General features: G+C 36.0%; 1 protein-coding gene across 4 annotated transcripts in view; it reads right to left on the bottom strand.

Annotated features, from left to right (window-relative positions):
- The window catches only part of LOC133530545 (zinc finger protein rotund-like), a 256,082-nt gene that overhangs the window by 110,413 nt on the left and 123,986 nt on the right, over window positions 1-21,683 (bottom strand). For all 4 annotated transcript variants that reach the window (XM_061868494.1, XM_061868495.1, XM_061868492.1 and 1 more), the window contains 2 exons: window positions 14,016-14,136; window positions 12,568-12,710 (listed from right to left, as the gene is read on the bottom strand). In XM_061868494.1, coding sequence (XP_061724478.1) covers window positions 12,568-12,710; window positions 14,016-14,136 — 264 coding nt within the window. The remainder of the gene's footprint in view (window positions 1-12,567; window positions 12,711-14,015; window positions 14,137-21,683) is intronic.

The raw sequence follows: 21,683 nt of genomic DNA, 5'->3' as shown, positions 1-21,683 counted from the left end.
TGTCACCCGACTCACGCAATATCAGTATGCAAAATTTCAGCTCAATCGGAAACCGGGAAGTGGATCTAATTTAGCTTCCTTTTGACCCACACTAACAAATATAAGTACATACTAACAGGGCAAGTTAAATAAAAGCTTGTAAAAAGTGCAGCAGAACAGTACCCCTAGTGTAACTTTGATCGACATCATAACGTGACGAACGCGTTTGCGTTAAGTCTCATTTTGTATAGGATTTTGAGGTTCCAAAACGTCCCGCTTGGCGCTCTCTTTCGAAATCCAATACAAAATGAGACTAAACGCAAACGCGTACGTCACGTTTGGAAATCGAATTTATTTACACTAGGGGTACTGAACCTTTAAAACAAGTTGCAAACATAACCACTAGTTAATTTAGATAATAAATAATTATTAAGCGAGTTGATAGGCGCTTAACCGCCACAAATGAAGATTGTTATAAAAATGCTAAATTACTGCCCCTGCGCATCGCGTGCTATGTGGGGCCAGGAGATACGCGGGCGAGCGGAGAGGTAGCGGCAGCGATTAACATGTGTACTAGAAATGTTCTTAATTTTGATATGAATAAACAAAATTCCATACACTTACATACAAGATTAGATTTTTACTACTAACTCCAATAAAATATGTATAAGCGAGGCGAGAGGACATAGATAGTACCTACTCTAATCGTAATAATTTTAAATATATCTTCATAACTTAATTGGATGTTTGATAACACTAATTTCGGGGAATATCTTAAATAGAAAACATTTAATAGTGTACACTGTGAATTAAACTTATTCATTAACAAAAACACGCCTCTGCTAAATTGTGTTTTTATCTAACACAAATGTCAAAATTACGGACAAACTATTCTCAAAGGCTTGTAAGATTTGAGAGTCGTCTCGGACAACGGTCTTCACATTATCCTTCACTGTAAACATGCTACATTGTAAATTAGACCGTTGTATTAAATTATCGTTTTACACTTGCGATTTCTCTGTTGATGCCTTGGCATCAATCCTTGCAATGATATTATTTGACACAAAATTGACATCCGTATAAAGCCTGACCAGTAATATATGATCACGCGCCGTATTGCGGAATTTCATTGGAACTAAATTTTGCATACTAAACTGAACTGTCACCCTATACATGAGAATAAAAGCGCCCTCTTGACAATGATCATATATTTCTGGTCGGGCTGTACATATATTTTAATTTACCCACGATAAAAGAGCAGACGATTCAATGGAGCCACGCCGTTTTGTAGGCAAAATACGGGCCAATTCAAACAAAAACGTCACTTTGGACACTGACATGACATATCTAATCAATATCGTTTCTTCTTAAAGCTCCAATCGGACTGATAGTGTTTAGCTCATGAAATATATTATGTATGTTAGTATATAAACTATGTGTAATATAGGCCTTGTTGCCTCATTCAAACACCTTCGCTCCGGCAATTAGTGTACTTGTAAGAAAGCATACTTTGAATGGGGTCCTTTGACCCCATTCCGCAGTGAACATGTATAAGTAAATACGAGTAATACTTGCCGCAAAAATAAGAGGTGACTGAGGTCATAACGCTATCTCCATTACCCTTATTAAGATCAACCAGGAGTGAAAGAGATGGCATTATGACCTCAGTCGCCAGTTAGTATTGCGGTAAATTATAATGTCTCGTTCAAGCATGTAACGCTACTATCGCTAGCTCTGTGGCCGCACACATAATGCTCGTCGGCGACAAGTCATTCATAATTGCATTCACCTGCCGACCAACCGTCTAACTGTAGCCCTAACTAACTACCTAACTAACTTATTATAAAGTCTAATCCTAGCCAACTTGACACTCAAATGTTGGTTAAGGGTCGTAAGATACGTTGATGATGAAGATATTCGGTTTATGTCTATGAATGCCTGTTTGTCTATGTTGCTTTGAGTCGTAAAATCGTTATGATTGTTGTGGTTTATATATTTTATTTTTTCTTAAACGGTTTTTTACAAAATAACTTCATTTGGATATATACTACTAAATATTGGTTTTACAGAATCTGTCCCATTTGACTACGGAACCCTAATTTATGAAAAAATCAGGGTTCCGTAGTCAACTAGGAACCCTTATAGTTTCGCCATGTCCGTCTGTCTGTCTGTCTGTCCGCGGCTCTGCTCCGTGGTCGTTAGTGCTAGAAAGATGAAATTTGGCATGGACATATAAATCAATAACGCCGACAAAGTCGTACAATAAAATCTATTTTTTTTTTAGGGTACTTCCCCTACACGTAAAGTGGGGGTGAAGTTTTTTTCGCTTCAACCCTACAGTGTGGGGTATCGTTAGAAAGGTCTTTTAAAACTAATAGGGGTCTTCAACAAACATTTTTTGATAAAGTGAAGATATTCGGAGATAATTGCTCTGAAAGAAAAAAAAAATGTGTCCCCCCGCTCTAACTTTTGAACCATAGTTCCAAAAAATATGGAAAAAAATCGTGGAAGTAGGGCTTCAGAAAGAAATTAAATGAATTCCTTCATAGTAAAAAGACGTAAGTACATCCACAGTTAAACGTTATTACGACATTAAATGGGTTGTTAAAGTTATTTGCCATTATTCATGTAAATAAGCTAAAATTTAAGATAAAAATCTGTTACTATAATTAGGTACTGATTATGCAAATTGGCCCATTTGTTTAACTCGGGTGAAAGGTACCGTTTCATCCCTTGGTTAACAATCTACTATACTTTAAGCTCTAGTTTAGCTTATTGCGACGGAAGAGTAGCTACGGAACCCTACACTGAGCACGGCCCGACATGCTCTTGGCCGATTTATTTTATTATGTTTACTTCACAAAAACCGGCACGAATGGGTGAAATATATGAAGAAGTGGTAACAAGATAGGAAAAAAAATGGGACAGTTTTTTATCCCATTAGGATTTAAAAAGCTCGTGATTCTGAGTAGAAATAACACAAAATTTATGAAAAAATATAAAATTTGTGAAAGTGGCATTTGTTTTAAAGAAACGTTTCCAAATATTTATCCAAAGTCATTATTAAGAAATTAACAATTTGCATATACTTAGCAAGTTGACGACCCCTGCATCTAACGACATTAGCACCCCTGCCTATACCCCCGAATATACAAATACAGAGCTCAATATGTGACACCCTTAATATAACCGTTAGTTTTTGATTCAAAATGTGATTAGAATATCGATGAAATTGTTTTATCAATTTTATCCCGTGAACTCAGAACCTTGAAATTTGGTACGAAGCATCGTTTTATAGCACAGATAAAGGAAAAATTGCGAAAACAGTAATTTTTTCGTTACATCGTATAATAAAAATATTTTTAATATTTGATATGACTCGATTGTCGTGATGGGTGAACTTTTACTTATATACCTACAGGTTTGTACGGTGCGCGAGTCCGTCTCGCACTTGGCCGGTTTTTTATTTATTTATATCAAACATAATTCTACGCAGATGAATACGCGGGCACAAGCTAGTCTTGGACCCGGGTATGTCCTTAAACTACGCCCAAAAGAGAGGTATGGGCAATGTGAATGTCATCTCGCCTTGTGTGGTAGGGCACAGCACAGCAGATGTCATTCCAGATCTCGAGCAGAGCCCAACTGGGGAAGTACCTCCACCTTACAGAAAACCGCAGCCAAATAACACTTGACCCTACTCATAGTGTTGTGTTCCTACCGGTGAGTAAGGTTGCCAGAGCTCAACGAGGGGGGTGGGGTTAGGGTCGGCAACGCGCATGTAACTCCTCTGGAGTTGCAGGTGTACATAGGCTACGGAGACTGCTTACCATCAGGCAGGTCGTATGCTTGTTTGCCACCGACGTAGTATTAAAAAAAAGTCTCAAATAAATCTAGATAAATTTTCCTAATAATATAGGGATACCATTGGGGCTGTGAGACAAAACGCATTTGTAAGCCTACTCCAGAAATAGCCATAATAAATACACCATAACCGCAATGACCGGAAATCAAACACATTTCACGTCAAGAAAAATTGACAGCCATCAGTGTCACAACGCCTTACAAACAAAAATCAACCTTAATAATATGAAATAGAATATAAATTGCGTTGACAGAGCTGAGCAAAAATGCTGAGGTGTCTTAAGAAATACAAAGCTCAATTTACAGTTAAATTGACTCGTATTTGTATAAAGATAGAGTTGAGTTTGCATTGCATTGGTTCGGTTAATAAAGTGGTGGTAGTGATAGGGTGCTTATACAAGATGGTGGAAATTTGTAAGATGATTTTGTCGGATCTAATATTGGGTTTTTGTCGTTTGGGGTGTTTCTTTTATTGAATGCAGTTTGTGAAAATGATCTGGTGATGTTAAATGTAAATTACTGGTATATTAAATTTATAAGCGATATACTACGTCCAAAAGAGAGGTATGGGCATTGTGAATGTCATCTCGCTTTGTGTGGTAGGGCACAGCACAGCGGATGTCATTCCAGATCTAGAGCAGCACCCAACTGGGGAAGTACCTCCACCTTACAGAAAACCGCAGCCAAATAACACTAGAACCTACTCATAGTGTTAAGTTCCTGCCGGTGAGTAAGGTTGCCAGAGCTCAACGAGGGGTGGGGGACGTAGTTTAAAATAAAACTTATTTTAACTATTGCCCAAAATAAATAGTTTTCATTTAAAGTATTTATGAAGATTTTATTTTACTTTTTTTTTATTGTGTTTCAATTGTTAGAAGTTTCGCGAGAGACATTTCCAAAGTGGTAAAATGTGTGTAACAGGGGGGCCCCTGTAACTCCTAAAATAACTAAACTAACTAACTAACTGCTTTGGCTCAGCGATCCAAAAAGAATCTTGTCCTCCGAAACGAGAGAACGCCACCTGTCCCGATCCAGCGAGGTTTCCTGCCATGAATCGGCATTCAATAACAGAATGATAAAACTAAAAAAAATATATGATATACATTACCATACAACCTTCCACCGAAAATTAGTTCGAACGAGATCTAGTAAGTAGTTTTTTTTTAATACATCATAAATGGTACGGAACCCTTCATGGGCGAGTCCGACTCGCACTTGGCCGCTTTTATTGTTTTATTGTTCTGTCGCCAAGTATAATTTATGTATCCATGCCAAATTGTAGGTTTCTAGCACTAACGATCATGGCACGGAGCAAAGACGCGGACGGATAGACAGACGGACATGGCGAAACTGTAAGGGTTCCTAGTTGACTACGGAACCCTAAAAATGTAACCGCTAGCAGTGGAGATCATAAATAATTAGCCGTAGCGTAGCCGGAGCCAAATAACACTAGACCCTACTTGTAGTGTTGTGCCGGTGAGTAAGGTTGCCAGAGCTCAACGAGGGTGCGGGGTGTTAGGATCGACAACGGGCATGTACCACCTCTGTTGCAGGCGTACATAGGTTATGGTAACTGCTTACCATCAGGCGGGTCGTATACTTGTTTGTCACCGACATAGTATATAAAAAAACAACGGGTTGCACTCCGGGAGTGCCGGCAGAAGTGAAAACTTGAATATTAACGTTGTGCATTTTTGATATTTTGTAATGGTTAGGGAATCATTTTGCACGAATCGCTTTAATTATCAGTATAAAAGTATTATTTGGTACTAATTAATTTAACCGTAAGATTACTGCATGTTCACTGGTAGAAGACACTTATATAAGATGTGGTTACCTATAATTAGATAAGCATCAGACCTGATTGTCATATAGATTTAAGAGCATGTAAGATGTATTATCTGTTGGTAATCCTAAATAAATAAAATAAAATTATAATTTATGTGGTAAAATACAATACTAATTTCAATTCGATATTCATTCAGGTCACGTGCCCTTCTTGTCTTTCTTAGTTTAACATTTTTTCCCCGTCACAAAAAGTGCACAGCGCCGCTAAAGAAATTTTCACTTCAAAAAGATGGGTAAGCCTGTAAGAACCGAGTTGTATGGACATTCCGCTGATATCGAACAATAAATATGATAATGTATGTGCAGTTTAAGGCGCGTTAGATGGCGGTGTCGCAAAAACGCCTGATAGGGAATTAATTGTCGAAAGTAGAGTCCGCAGAACAATTCTTATACAGTTTTTTTAAATTTTCAATTATATAAAACTATTTAAGTGGATTATATCGCGTATAAGAAATGAATAGATTACATTACGATAAGGGATGAAAATTCTCGAAAAAAACGAATAGTATTTTTCAGGATGTGTTGAAATTTTAATTTTTTCGTATTTTTCAGTTTTTTTTGGGAAAGAAATGAAACTTTTTTACAATTTTTTATTATTTATTATTCACTGCCACTGCCATTATCTAAGTCTATTATACTCGAATCGATGACGTCGACGATATTGTGAGAATTAACATACATACATACATACATACATATAATCACGCCTATTTCCCGAAGAGGTAGGCAGAGACCACGGATTTCACAGCCAACCGTGCTTTTTGCGACACCTTCTGGCTGCTCATAAAAGCGTTGAGTGCCCCATTCACAAGATTTCCAGCATTCACTCTCCTTTCAATGTCTTCATCATGTTTACCGTCCCTAGTGAACAAGGTTCCCAGATACACAAACTCTTTCACTTGTTCAACTCTTTCTTGACCAATCAAAACTTCACAGTTTGTCATACTTTCTCCCTTTTCAAATACCATTACTTTCGTCTTGCTCACATTTATTTTCATTCCTTTCCTTTCAAAAGATCTATGCATTCTAGTTACCATCTCCTGCAATTCTTCACCCGATGACGCCAGCAATACCAGGTCATCAGCGTAAAGAAGACATTTGACGAGTAAACCTTTCATTCTCAGCCCACATTCATCATTTCTCAAATCATGCATACTACTGTCCATGAATAGATTAAACAGCCACGGTGACGCTACACATCCTTGCCTAACACCCTTTTCGATGCTAAACCACTCAGTGTACGATCCGTTTACTCTCACACTGTGAGAATTAATTTAGAATTAATGTGGAAAAATTCACAAGTTCGTTCCAAAGTGCGGTTTTTTTCCGTTTATTTCCGTTTTTATCGGAAAAATATAGACACCAAGTGACATTGTTTTTTTCCGAATAAAACTTAAAAAAGCATGGCTTATAGAAAAAAAACGGGAGTCTTTCCAGGTTTTTTTTTTAACCCTAATTACGATACAAGTGCGATGGAAATTCGCAACGAGTGGCGGTAAGTTAAAACACGACCAAATGGAGTGTTTTAAATCGACACGAGTTAGAAATAAAAATCAAATACCTCTTCCGATTCCGGTAAGACTCGACCTTACGACATTTCGGAAACACGGTTTATTTTTATTCCATTCAGCTTTTCATTTGTCTTTTAATATAATATTTTTTTACTCTGTGGTTGATATGTTGCTGTTATATGTTGGTATGTTTTGGTTTGTCTCTGATATATTTATTATGTATGTTTATATATGTCTATTTTATTTTCTTATACGTGTAAATGAAAGTAGGCTTCATAACGTTTTTTTGCAACTCCTACTCTCTAATAACCTACTCTCTTTAGCGATAAGACCGCCTGTTGTCTGCCTCTATCACTAATCAATTGTTTTTCTTTAAGCCGTATCTTTTACTGAGGTGTGCCAATAAAGAGTATTCTATGTATCTATCTATGTATCTAAATTGTAGTTTCGCTCGCATACGTGTCTGCTTGATTAATATAAGTTTTGTTGTCGTTTCTTTTAAGAGGCTGTCAAAACCCAATGTCCTTGAAATTGATGTTACTTAAACAGTTTTTTAAGAAAAACTATTTGTTTTAGTCAAGTAAGAAAAATATATGTTCATATTAATTATATTTCAAAGACCGTGGTTGTACTCGATACATGACTGAACGAAATCGGCTCGATAGAAAATAATTGCAAAGATTGGTCTTCAAATCACAATTAAACGGTTTGACTTATTTGACTTATGGATCTGCAATTAAAATCACAATTTCAAAACATTTATATCTAAACCGGTATTGAGTAAAATATTACACTAATAATCCACTGTTCTTTATTTAAATATTTTTCTTATTATTCCCTTGCCCAGGCCCAGTAACATGCGACAGTGCTATCTCATTTACTCCGATACAAATAGACAGTGTGCGCGCTTTAGGTATTGACAGCCTCTTAATATAAACAAAGTAATATCACTCGCATACATGTCTTGATAAAAATAAGTTTCATAATCGTACTTTTTCTGATATTGGTATTATTTTGTGTGCGCACCGTACCGCGCAGTTGACGAACTGAATTTAGATGAGTGGCGGCCACCGACTCTTTGTCATTGTCGGGACGTTCGGTATATATTCCTGTATTGGCTATATTTCATAACTGGCTGTGACAAAAAAGGTTTTTTCTACTCGACGACTGTAATGTTTGAATTGAGATTTCGTATAGCAAACTATAATTGCGTACTTTTCATGTATGGGCTCCCACTCAACTGTAAGATTCATTTCGATACGCTGTGGTCAACTTTAAAAAAAAATACCAATCACGGGTCGTCGCGCTCCCATAGAAAAGCCTAAACGGGCGCGGAGCGTGGGGTCGCGCGGAGTCGCACGTTTATGTATTTTGTACTACATTTTGGTCTACTGAGATACTTACCAATTTTCATTAATTACTTATTTAGGTTTTATGTTAATAAATGACTCGTAGAAAAAGTTTTGTATACAATAGTGAATATAATCAAGCTTTTCAATCTCGTACCTTACTTAGGCAACTCAGCAAGCTTCGTTGCCTAAACACGGTACTCGACTGAAAAGCTCTACATTATATAACGATTGTATAAAATACTAATTTATAAATGTTAAGGATGTGCGAAGTTTCTAGTAAGGTCAATACGGCTAAGTTTGGCTACGGGATAAGTATGGCTGACCTTCACATTGCCGCCTAAATACATTGAATAGTGTTTTGATGTCTAGCAATGATAACGTCCTGTATTATCAATCTAGTGCATCGAATTTCTATAAGAAAGTACCTATTGTATGTTATTTTAGGCTTTTTTTAAAGTCCATATTATATTAAATTTTTTATTTTTATTTAAGATGTAATGTTATGAGAAGGTTCTTGCCGTTTGAGGAGTTTATTGTCGGTCCAATTTGGAGGAATTTAAATCTTCTCGGGTCAGAGGTGTAGGGTTAGAGGCGGCATAGCTTTATTTGACGTTCATAAGCGGATTGTAATATGCCTGCTTGAATAATAAACTATCTTTATTTTTATCTTCATGATGCATTTGCTACTAAACACAGGTAGCAAGTGTATATACTTGCATTAGGTATACACTAATGAACAGTTAATAACATCAACAATATGTCAATTGGCAGATCGGGGCAATAAGGTTTATTATAAAATAAACTATGTCGAAAATATTGAAAGTTCAAATTGAATACTCAATCTCAATGCACATTCATTAAAGAAGAAGCTTTCAAACGGGTATTTTATTTATGTATATAAAAAAATAATACATGAATTTATAAGGTTATGTAGTAAAAACATTTCGGAGCACATTTTTATTTCTGAAGACCGCTTAGCTCAAAAAATTCCTTTAAAAAATCTCCGAAAAAGCATTTACCAAAAGAATTTCTAAAATTTCTTGCAAAAAAAGTCTTTCGTCCAACTATAATTTGTGTTTTGTTTTAATAAAAAAATGAACTCACTCAAAAATGTTGTCTATCCCTGAGCTGTACAGAATTCAAAATGGCGTAACAAAGGCTTTCGTCATCGTCAACCTTTCTAATCAAAACCGGGAGCTAAAGAATGTCATTACAAAAATTCTGGATGCCGGCGGACGGACAGACGGACGGACAAAAAGTAGAATCGGTTAATACTTATTCGGTTTGTGTAAATTTCGGGATTCCGGGGCAGCGTCATTTCGCTTTGCTTTCCGCCGGTGGCCAGGGGTCGGTAACATATTGTGATGTTTTAAACATTTAAAATAATAAATACCTATTTAATTGGCTACTTGACTGTTTTTTGTAAATAATTTCAAACGATCTTGATTTTCCTGAGGATCAAATGTCTATATAGGACTCATGGCATTTAAGCAACACAAAGGTCAGAAATGAGAGTTAAAGTCTGACGCTCGCACTCGACGATTGACACGCCTCTAACAAAATGATAAGGTGATGTGACGTCACATCATATAAGTCTGTCCTAAATGTGAAATATTGCGTTTATGTGTATAGTTATCATACAATTTATTTTCCAATAAAATGTAAGGAATCGAATGGTAACATTTTCTTTTCTATTTTTGAAAGGCTAAAAAAATATATTTTTTGAGACTTCGGAGCCTTATATTTTTTTTATAATCTCAATGTATTTTTTTAAATTCCACTTTTTTATAATGGATGGCTCATTTCCTATCCATTTAACTAAATTTTGTTATAATATTCAACATGTGTCAAGTACCCAATTCGTCAAGAGTTGTTTGTCAGTGGAGCATAGGTGGAGAGAAAGATACAGTTTTTTTCTTATGCTATAGTATTATTTTATGTTGTAAGGTACTGACAAAATTGATTTCCCAGACTATATCAACCAAAAAAACAAAAACTAGCTTGTTGATCTGGAAGGCTTTTTAACATCGCTTGCTTGTCGATGTTAAATTTAATTTAAATAATCTACTTATTTATTTGTTTAAGTACGCATTTGTACAATGTCATAACCAGGGCCCGTACTTTTCATGCCGTTGACGCAAAAATTACGTAATTTAACATACAGGGAGTTGTTTTACAATACTACAAATTACTTATTGACGGGTATCAAAATAAATACTTGTTACGAGAATAAAAGCTTGTTACGCTGTTAAAAATCGAAAAATATGTATTATTTAATAAATTAATAATCTATTATTTATTTGAGTGACAATAAGATGAATATCAATTAGACGTTTCTGTACTGATTGTCAAGTATATGTATAACTTACCTAAAAAGGTTGATAAATGATTAATTATTACGAAAATACTAATTGGAATCATACTCTATGTAGCGTGACGTAATTTTTCTGTCAGCGGCATGAAAGGTACGAGCCCTGGTCATAACTTTCACGAATGTACAATGCATGGTGCGCTTATATAAAATGGAGATTCAGTCTCTGATTTGAGCGGAGTTTGATTGAAGTTTATTTCTTTAAAATAGACTAATTTTAAGGTTTATAAAAAGAACAATATTAGTAAGTCAGTACGATAGTATTGCGAATTGATGAATAGTAATAAATCAAATAATACTATTAATCTACTATTGAAACATAACCGCAATTTGTCAGCCTGCCCTGCGTGCTATTTTGCATTAATTTACCTGCATTACAGTAGGTTAAGTGTTTTTTATTCAATAAATATAAGTTAAAATAATATAAAACAATTATGAGCAGGAACAACGGCTCATAAAGCATTTAATTATCAGGTAGGTTGGTTGATTATAATAACTAAATATATAGGTAGGTATTAATATACGTATCGCTTTCACTTCGTTGGCATAGATAAGTTGGCGAGATAATCTATTAAAATAAAAGAAGAAGAAGGAGAAAAGTTATTCTATAAAGCATACACACACATACACGCAAACACACACACACACACACACACAAACACACAATACAAAAAGATGAAACAAAAAGAAAAAATAACAACAGATATAATTATATACACATAAGAAAATTACACATGGGGTCCAGCAATGTGTGCATGGAATATTTCCTCGTAATCTCTCCATCAATTTCTTATTAAAAATTGAACATCCAAACCGGTTGTCGACACCTAGCCCCACAGCGGTCCTTTTACGCCGCGGCGACGCCAAAATATTTAACGGGACAAAAAGATTGCGACGGGGAAGTGATAAGGACTGTTAAGAATGTTGGCGGCAACGTGCGGCATTATTGTCTAATCGGTGTACTGGAAAAAATTACTAGTATACGGTCTGAGAGATATACCGAGTGTAGCCTGTAATACGAGCATTTAACTGTAGGTTGTTACTCCTCAAACTGACCAACATTTGTTCAGTGGTTTTTGAAAATGATGTATTCTTTAGACTTCCTAATTTTCATACAAATTAAATATTACCTTCAATGTGCGCTGTCATCAGTGTAATTGACGTTGATTGTCAGATTATCACGCTTTAAACATAACAAATTTCGCAATACATTGCTTCTTAGAATAAACTTTAAAGTGTTCTAAAAATCGAAATAAAATTTATTTTTAAAAGTTGTTGAACAAATGTTGGTCAGTTTGAGGAGGACAGCCTACAGTTTAATTTTTTGCTCCTGTTACAGGCTACACCCGGTATTTAGTGAATTAGTACATTACTATATAGGCCGGGAAACGAAGGGTTGCAGGCCAAGTAGATATAGACGGCCGAGCGTAGTGAGGTCGATAGGGATACGCGGCTGGTAATAGGTTTACACAGCTAAAAACAAATTACAAATTTACTACTATTTACATCAAATATGATGGTTGAATGCCAAGATTAACAACATAAAGATCTAACGGGCATTAAGCTGCAACAATAGATCATTGCTGGTCGACTCAAAAAGGCACACAATACAATAAAACAATAATAAAAATTGAGCACATACCTGAGGGCACATCTTGCAGTGGTACTTCCTCGCATGGGCGTGCAAGGGTTGCAATTTCGCGGGCCCCTTGCCGAGCGGCTGCGGGACCACGAGGAGACCGCTGCCCGTGTTGGTGCCCCCGACGGGGGAGGAGGACGAGGAGCCTGGAAGGAGTGAGGAGGCTTGTGAGGGCTTCTGGTATAGAGATCGCTATAGCATTCAAACTCGATGGGTACGCTAACAGGTGACATTAAATTTTTTAGGTTGTAATTTATATGGAGATGACACCTGTCATTCTACTTATCGAGTTTGAAAAATACTATAATAAGTTTTGTGATAAGATAAAATCAAACACAATCATATTGGGGCCTATTTACACGTTGATCAGTGTTTTTTGCGAGTTAATACATTTTTTACTTACGTTTCGTGGCAAATGTATACATAAACTTGTACTAAAAGGCAGTCCCATTATAAAGGGAGTTACACTTATAACCTGCAGCCACATAACCTGTAGCGACCTTGATAATCTGTTTTCCCAGTCTTTCTTTCACCTGATCATCCTGGACCCAGACCAGCTCCATACAGCATCTGGCTCATGGACTGATGGTACCCAAGCTGTTCATCGGCTTTCAGCTGGCTAACTAAATAGCCAACCGTCTAGTAAAGAGGGTAGGGTAGATATTATATAGTACGTACCATACGTTCGTACGTGCCATATAGTACGTATGTGGGTACAATACAAACCTGATGATCCTGGCCCAGAGCTGAAACTGCCTCATGGTGACCCAGACGTTTGTCGGCTTTCAGGTGTTACTATAGTGTCTCAAAATCTGTAGGTAGCCCAAAGTCTGCTTTGATGATGTGTAAGTTTCTCGTAATCTACACTAGACCCTACTCATAGTGTTGTGTTCCTGCCGGTGAGTAAGGTTGCCAGAGCTCAACGAGGGGTGGGAGAGGGTTAGGGTCGGCAACGCGCATGTCACTCCTCTGGAGTTGCAGGCGTACATAGGCTACGGATACTGCTTACCATCAGGCGGGCCGTATGCTTGTTTGCCACCGACGTAGTAAAAAAAAAAAACTCGTCTCTAATTTTTTGTTGACCACTGACAAAAGTGTTATATTGTCGCACTAAGGCTGTAGGGTAGAAATCTGATCGTCCCGGGTCCTACTGGGCCTACTGGTCAGCTCCATACAGCATCTGGCTCATAGACTGATGATGACCATGCAGTTCCTCGGCTTACTGTTGTTATATGGTAAGATAGATCGTCCCGGACCCAAGCCTGCTCCATACAGCATCCGGCTCATGAACTGATGGTGTCTAAGCCGTTCATCGGCCTACAGTTGCTATTGTGTAGGATATATACCTGATCGTCTCGGACCCAAGCCTGCTCCATACAGCACCTGACTAATGGATTGATGGGGTCCAAGCAGTTGGTCGGCTTACTGTTGTTATAGTGTAGGATATATACCTGACCGTCCCGGACCCAAGCCTGCTCCATACAGCATTTGGCTCATGGACTGATGGTGTCCAAGCCGGTCGTCGGCTTTCTGGTGACCACCGACGGTGCCATCGCCCGTACTCATTTTGGCCTGAAAAGAAAAAGAAAACTTGTGAAATTGCCACTTTAGGAACGATCTGTATAGAAGTAATCGTTTTATTTGTTTTTAATCTAGAAATATCAAAAAATCTGGATATATGGCAGCAAATATAGCTTTTGGTACAGAAATAAATATGTTAAAAATATAGGTGGAGCGACATGGTGGAGGCGGATCTGTGCGAGCTTCGAGTCGACAATTGGCGAGACGTCGCACAGGACCGAGAAAAGTGGCGCTGTCTTGTGTCGGAGGCTAAGTCTCATTTTGGGTCGCTGAGCCAACGGAGTAAGTAAGTAAGTAAATATTGGTAAATAACTAATTGAAGAAAAATCATCGTAAGCATATGCATATGTTCTATTAGATGGCGCCACTTTTAGATATTTAACAAATTTAACACATATCTATGAAAAAATAAAGATCAAAGTCAAATGGCGTTCTAAAAGTTTTAATCATGTGTCGAAAGCAGGCAGTAAATTTACTGTGGCTACAAAGTTTTCTTTGACAATCCACCTCTATTTCAAATTCTCTTCGATCTTACTGTACAACTTTTACTATGGGACCAACCCCGAAAACGCGAAAAAAAAATCAGCTGTACCAAAATGTATGAAATGGCAGTTTTTTTTCGGGATTTCGGGGTTGGTCCTATAGTAAAAGTTGTTCAGTATGACCTACATATCCACCCCTCAGCGTCAAACATAACAATTTCACCCTGTATGTTTATTAAAATATTATCATGCTAACATACAAATATTAATGCATCTAATTAATCTAACAATCTAGCTCACACACACAACACCAAAGAAACATATCTCACCCTCTTTGGCTAAGTGACATAACTTCAAAATAATGAATAACCAGAAGGGTGCGGTGGTCACTTAGCCCATCTGATAAGGATAAATAATTCAAGTGGACGTAATTTAGGTAAATTATGACTTATGGACTTGGGCAAGAATGGGTATGGTTTTTGTAGGGAAGGATGCTGTGGCAATTAGTAAATAAGTACAAACTGAAGACTACAGTAAATGTAGATACACAAATATACTTATAGATCGTGTCATTCACGAAGACGCGTGGCTTGACTCATATTGTCATGTTAGTAAAGGTTAGATTTGACAAATCTGCGCGCCATCGTGGATGACACGAACTATACGTACGTATACGTACGGTCACGTCTGAAAATATCGATACGGACAAAGTGCCAAAAATATGTATACACTACCCTAATATATATAGTCCATAAAGTCGTGTATACATATTTTTGGCACTTCGATCTTGTCGATGTTTTCAGACGAGACTGTACATAACTGTCAAACAACTTTGTCCATGGAAAAATGCGCAAAATTCAAATTTTCTATGGGTTGATAACCCTTAGCGACTACTCTTTTTATATTTTTACTAATGACGGAAATAGCTTAACAGACTATACATATTATACCTGTTGTTTGAGTATGAAAAAGATCCTGATCGAATCTTTAGTCATCTTATTGAGTTTTTTTGCGGACATTTTTTCTGCGCTATGAAAGTTTGCGTAATGTAGGCTAAAGTTGCAAAGTTAGTTTGTGAAAAATGTTACTATAATCTCGCAAGTACCTACTTTAGCCAGAAGAAATACGTAGATTACTTATTTAAACCAAGAAATTAATGTAGTAAAAAGTTTTTTCGAGTGGATAATATTAGCTTAAAAATAATGTGCTTAAGAATTCGGCTTAAACATATAACACATGTAATTTAAAACCATTTTTTTTTAATTAACATTGAGCTTAAAAAAAGTTAAACGCACCAAAACTTAATCAAAACTAGGGCGACGATTTCATAACCAACCTAGGACTGTCCCATTAGTCACGCGCGATTTGTCCCGTTTGTCCCGCGTGTCCCGCGTGTCCCGCGATCGTACTAAATTACTATTGTTTCAAACATTAAAATATTGGCGGAGGTCTGCCCTTTGACGGCGGTTTTGGTCCGGTTCAGGATGTATGTAGAGCTGGTAAAACGATTTTTGTATTAAATTATTTATTAAAATTATCATTTATTGAGATAACAATATACATAATGGATATATACAGATGATTACTATAACTAGCTTATATCTAAAAAAGGGCCCTTGAGGCATTGTACCAAGGATGCTGGCGGCATTTCCTCGTTGTATCGCAATACTGATACGTTGTGCGAGGAAGCCGCCAGCTCTCCGGTCACCAGTTAAGTCAACCAGATGTTTCGCGATTTTTCCAAAAAACTTGTGCGCGCTGGGACCCCATGGACCTAAAATAATTATTTATTTAGTTTCATCTAACTGCAAAGGCAAAACGACAAATATGTAGGGTAATTTTATGCAATATATAAACTTGAGCTCTGCTCTTGAAATTTCGCCATATCTTTGATATTGAGGGCATGTAGATATTTAAATATATATTGCTTGGCATTCTTGGCAATGATAACGTCCTGCATTAGCAATCTAGTGCATCCAATTTCTATAAGAAAGTATACCCACTGTATGTTATTTATGTTTTTTTTAAACTATATTAATTTAAATTGTATTTTTTTAGGGTTCTGTAGCCAAATGGCAAAAAACGGAACCCTTATAGATTCGTCATGTCCGTCTGTCTGTCTGATTATTTATTTATGCATGTTAGTTATAAGATAGGTACATACATATAATGATTTGAAAAGATGTGTTCCGCCGAGTTTCTTACCGGTCTCATACCCTTTGGGATACCCTCCTACAATTTAGGAGAAATCCTAATCAAGTTGTCCTTACCTTACCTGATCTTAGCGTTCTTCTAAAATATTTTTAAGGACGCCCGGTAAATTTTTCTAATTAATTAATTCTATCGAAAATATTTCGTAAAACAAAAACGATATATTTACCTACAAACAATAATAATAAGCGCAATAATATATAGAAACCTATTAGCGAAATTCTTAATCTGAAAATCTATAGTAAATTTAACTAAGAAATTTATAGGTACATTCGATTTAGAAGTAATCAAAATTGTATTAATCAACGGGAGTAATAACCACTCCATGTAATGCCTCAATTTCCAAGATTGCACTGACCAGTGGGGTTGTTTTTGCTCCCTCGTCGAGGTTAAAGTGTCAATACACTTTGCTAAACTTGTGCTAACTGTACGTACACTCTGTATACATATATATACATGTATAGTTAGCATCGAATACATGGTGACGGCCAAAGTTGCCAAATATAACGTGACATACTTTTGTTACAACAGTCAGCTTCATTATCTAATAAATAAATAAATATTATAGGACATTATTACACAAATTTACGCACGGTTTAGGAGATACAGAAAGATTTCTGCATGACTGAAAAAAAATCTTTATAGGGCTGTATCTCTTAAATCGTGTGTCGTAGCGCAAAAATAATCAAAGTTTTGTCCCCCTTTAGGAAACCCTAAAGTAATACTAATAAAACCCAATAAATAAATAGTATATTTGTTTTTATGTATCATGAAAATTTATTAATTTACGGCAAAGTGCATTGTTAAATAAATTGTCAATAAAAAGTATAACTTTCTAGTATTATCGACGATATTTATTTATTTACTTAATTTATCTTGTCTTCTAGTACGGTCACGTATGAAAATATCGATACATAAAAAGTGCCAAAAATATGTATACACGACTTTATTGCCCATATATTAAGGTAGTGTTTACATATTTTTGGCACATTTTTCGTACCGATATTTTCAGACGTAACTGTACCTATAGTAAAAGCTTAGCTTATTTCAGAATTTAAAACTTCTCCATTATTTGTGAGATGAGGCCACTATTATTTAAATACTTATTTCAAAAGCCTTTAGCTACTGTTAAGACAAAATAAGAGAAAGAGGGGAAGGGGAAGAAGGAGCTTCATCTGGCTTGACAACATTAAGAAATGGACGAACGTGAATAACGCAGCCATACTGGCAAGAATGGCCAAGATCAGAAAAGAGATGGCAAAGGTGATCGCCACGTCCGTTAGGGCATGGCAAATAAAGAAAGAAAGAAAGAAAGAAAGAAAGAAAGAAAGAAAGAAAGAAAGAAAGAAAGAAAGAAAGAAAGAAAGAAAGAAAGAAGACAAAATAATTGGCATACACATAATACCAAAAAATTAAGTAAATGTAAAATGTCTAAATTAACTGATGAAACTGCAACATTGTATTGTATATTTATGAATTTTTTAACATCGGTCTTGATCCACGGGGGGTGAAATTCATCATTAAGGAATTTAATTTTTTATTTTATTGAATCCGTAATGTCTGGTAAAGAGACCACACACATTACACTCATTTTGACTTATTTTTCGATATGAATTTGAAAAGCTTTTGTTAAATTAGCGATTTAAGCTTTGGATTGTCAGAGAAAAAATATTGGGGGTAAATTATTCATCCAATTATTACGTTCTTACGTCATAAAACGCTACAATTGCCTAAGTAAAACGTAAAATTAAGGTACTCAGGTAAAAACAATTGTTTTACGAAATGAGCCTTTGACCAATTTTTTTCTAATGATCGATCCTTGAAATAAATAAGTTTTTGGAAAAAAAAAAACATTTTTGGTACACGCTTTTATCGCTGACTGTACTTTTCTTACCACGGGCAACTAATACTCATCTAGTCAATTCTTAAAACCCCAAACACAATTAGGTTGCCTTGTTTTATCACCTCCTGTCTCCATCATCAGATCAGCTCGATGGTACCATAATATTGCATTGTTACCAGATTTACATACGTATGCAAATTTTCAGCTCAATCAGAAATCGGGAAGTGGGTCAAAGATTTCAAGATTTGACCCACACATACTAACATAGCAAGTTGAATAAAAACTTGTAAAAATTGGAAAATCAACGCCTTAATCAAGAAACTTTAATTTTTTTAAGTGAAAACTTCTTTAGCAGCGCTATACCTATACTTTTTGTGATGGGGAAAAAATGTTGAACTCGCGACAGGTCACGTGACCGACAGATTCGTCAGATTGAAAATTCGTAATACGGACACGTGACCTGATCGAAAAACTGTTTCAATGTCATTGAAGCCAGTAGACCGCCGGCGCGACATGAATATTAACGTTGTGCATTTTTAATGTAATATAAATTGTCATGTTTGTGTACGGTAGCGCAATTAATGAATATTGTATTTACCACATAAATGATAGTATTTTTATACTGATAATTAAAGCAATTCGTGCAAAATTATTCCCTAACCATTCCAAAATATCAAAAATGCACAACGTTAATATTCAAGTTTTCACTTCTGCCGGCACTCCCGGAGTGTAACCCGTTGTTTTTTTTAAATTCATCCTCCTTAATATAATATATTGTCACCCTACTCGTAAACTTTTTAATTAAGATACAATTCACACTACAAGCATGACTCTTAACCCTCAAACTGCCGGCGAAAATTAAATTTCCCACCGCATCGCCAGAGGGCGTTATCGGCAAAATTAATTTGACCCGTCGCAGAATAGGGTTAGTTTGATTTACGTACTACGAAACTTGAATATCGAGAATGTTATAAGTGCTTGTAATATTGTATTAAGATAGGACGTTTTCGGGTTAAGGCTGAAATAGTTTTGATGATTTATAATAAAGGTTTTAGAATTGTTTTGGACTGTGGTCAATTTGATGAATTGTCGAGGTTAGGTAACTGTGGAAATAAAAATCACTGTGAGTTGCTTGGATGATAGCTATCTGTCGGTTTGTCTGTTTGTCTGTCCGTTAGTAAGTCTGTCTGTCTGCCTGTTTATCTGTCTGTTAGTCTGTTTTTCTGTCTGTTTTTCTGTCTGTTACCTCTTCACGTCTAACCGCTAAATTAAAATGAAATTGTTTAGGCCCGAGGTATAGGATAGTTTTTACCAATAATTATTATCATCATCCCACACAAACGAATTCGCCAGCAGAAGTTAGTAATATAGGGAAATTTTAAGATACTTTTCTTGCAGTCACATCCACTATTAGTGATGTTTACAGTCAGTGTTGGCCGAACGTTAATTAGAATTGAAATTATTGAAAATTATCCATTACAAATTAAAGATAAGATAAAGATAAAAAATATGTTTATTGCACAAGAAAGGACACAGAAAAAGTATACAGCGGTTGTTTTTAAGAGTTGGTGCATAACTAGATTGACAACAGAGTTTCCAGGAGTCCCCGCACTAGGCTAGGCCTGTATCGCGGGAGACCAGAAGTACATATAAATGTCATGCAAGTCAACGAAAAACGAAAATTTATTTTTATATAATAAATATGACATTGAGGTTTATACCTAAGTTGATACATGCAGTTTTCAGTATTAAACTCTTTATCTAATGCTTCATTCTTTAAAACTTCGGTTCTATACTAATCTTTTAGTCTAGTTCATTTTATATAATTAATAAAGTTAATGTTAAACAATTATTAGGAGTAATGTCTCAGTTTCGCTATAATCAATTGAACCGTACACTGTAACTGTGCAACATTGCTTACAGTCCTATATAATGAGTGTGTAAGATTTAAAATAAACCCACTTTTTCTTAAACCTATCAGGATTATTCTCAGCAGTATTACTCACCCAAACTAATACTCATACCACCATATATCTGCACTAAATTCGGCCAACAAAATACTCGTACTTTATGTCACACTGTAAAACTGATATAATCTTCCTAACTTCTCATCTCTCACACTTACACCACAAATTTCAACCTTAACTACAGCGCATAAACTTGCTTTTACAATAAAGATGTTAAATTTATACGACTTTTTGAAAGTTGATAGGAGAATGGCGTTCTGTTATATATTCTTTAGTTTGGCGCCATCTATCGTCAGTTATGGGCAACTTTGACGTTTGGCCTTCCCATCGCTGAGTACCAGCATAAGGGAAGCCAGTCTATGGTATGGCCTCGAGGTCCTTATAAATATTAGAGTATAGGAGGTCAATTTATGCTGGTTATGCTTATGTATGGGAATAATGGCTATGTGATAGTAAATAAGATGTTTTTCGACCTAATTCGGAATAATGGCGAAGAATGAGTTATGTGTATTTATATTACCTACGAGTATGTACTTACCTATACATATACAGCCGTATTTTAGGTTAGGGTTACTGGATTTTGGGTTTTATATATAAATGTAAACTCTTTTACCTAAGGAACAGAACATTTTTTATCTTTATAGAGAGACATCGTTAAGTATATGGAGTGAAAAAAGGAAAAGTACAGTCAACCAATTTGAATCCTAGGCCAGTATAGAACCTTGTCGCTTTAACTACTCTACACATGACATGCATCACTCAAAAAGCACTGTCGTAGAAGTCATTATGGCGTGGTTCTATAGTGGCCTAGGAATCAAATTGGTTGACTGTACATTGAATTAGTTCAAAATATCTCCCGACGTCAATTTTTAGGCTTCCGTACTCAAAGGGTAAAACGGGACCCTATTACTAAGACTCCGTTGACCGTCCGTCCGTCTGTACGTCTGTATCTCATGAACCGTGATAGCTAGACAGTTGAAATTTTGACAGATGGTGTATTTCTGTTGCTGTTATAACAACAAATATGTAAGTATA

Source organism: Cydia pomonella, chromosome 23 (assembly GCF_033807575.1).
Source record: "Cydia pomonella isolate Wapato2018A chromosome 23, ilCydPomo1, whole genome shotgun sequence".
In the NCBI taxonomy this organism is placed as follows: domain Eukaryota; kingdom Metazoa; phylum Arthropoda; class Insecta; order Lepidoptera; family Tortricidae; genus Cydia; species Cydia pomonella.
Note: the sequence above shows the minus strand (reverse complement) of the source record. Positions and strands in the feature narration are given on the sequence as shown.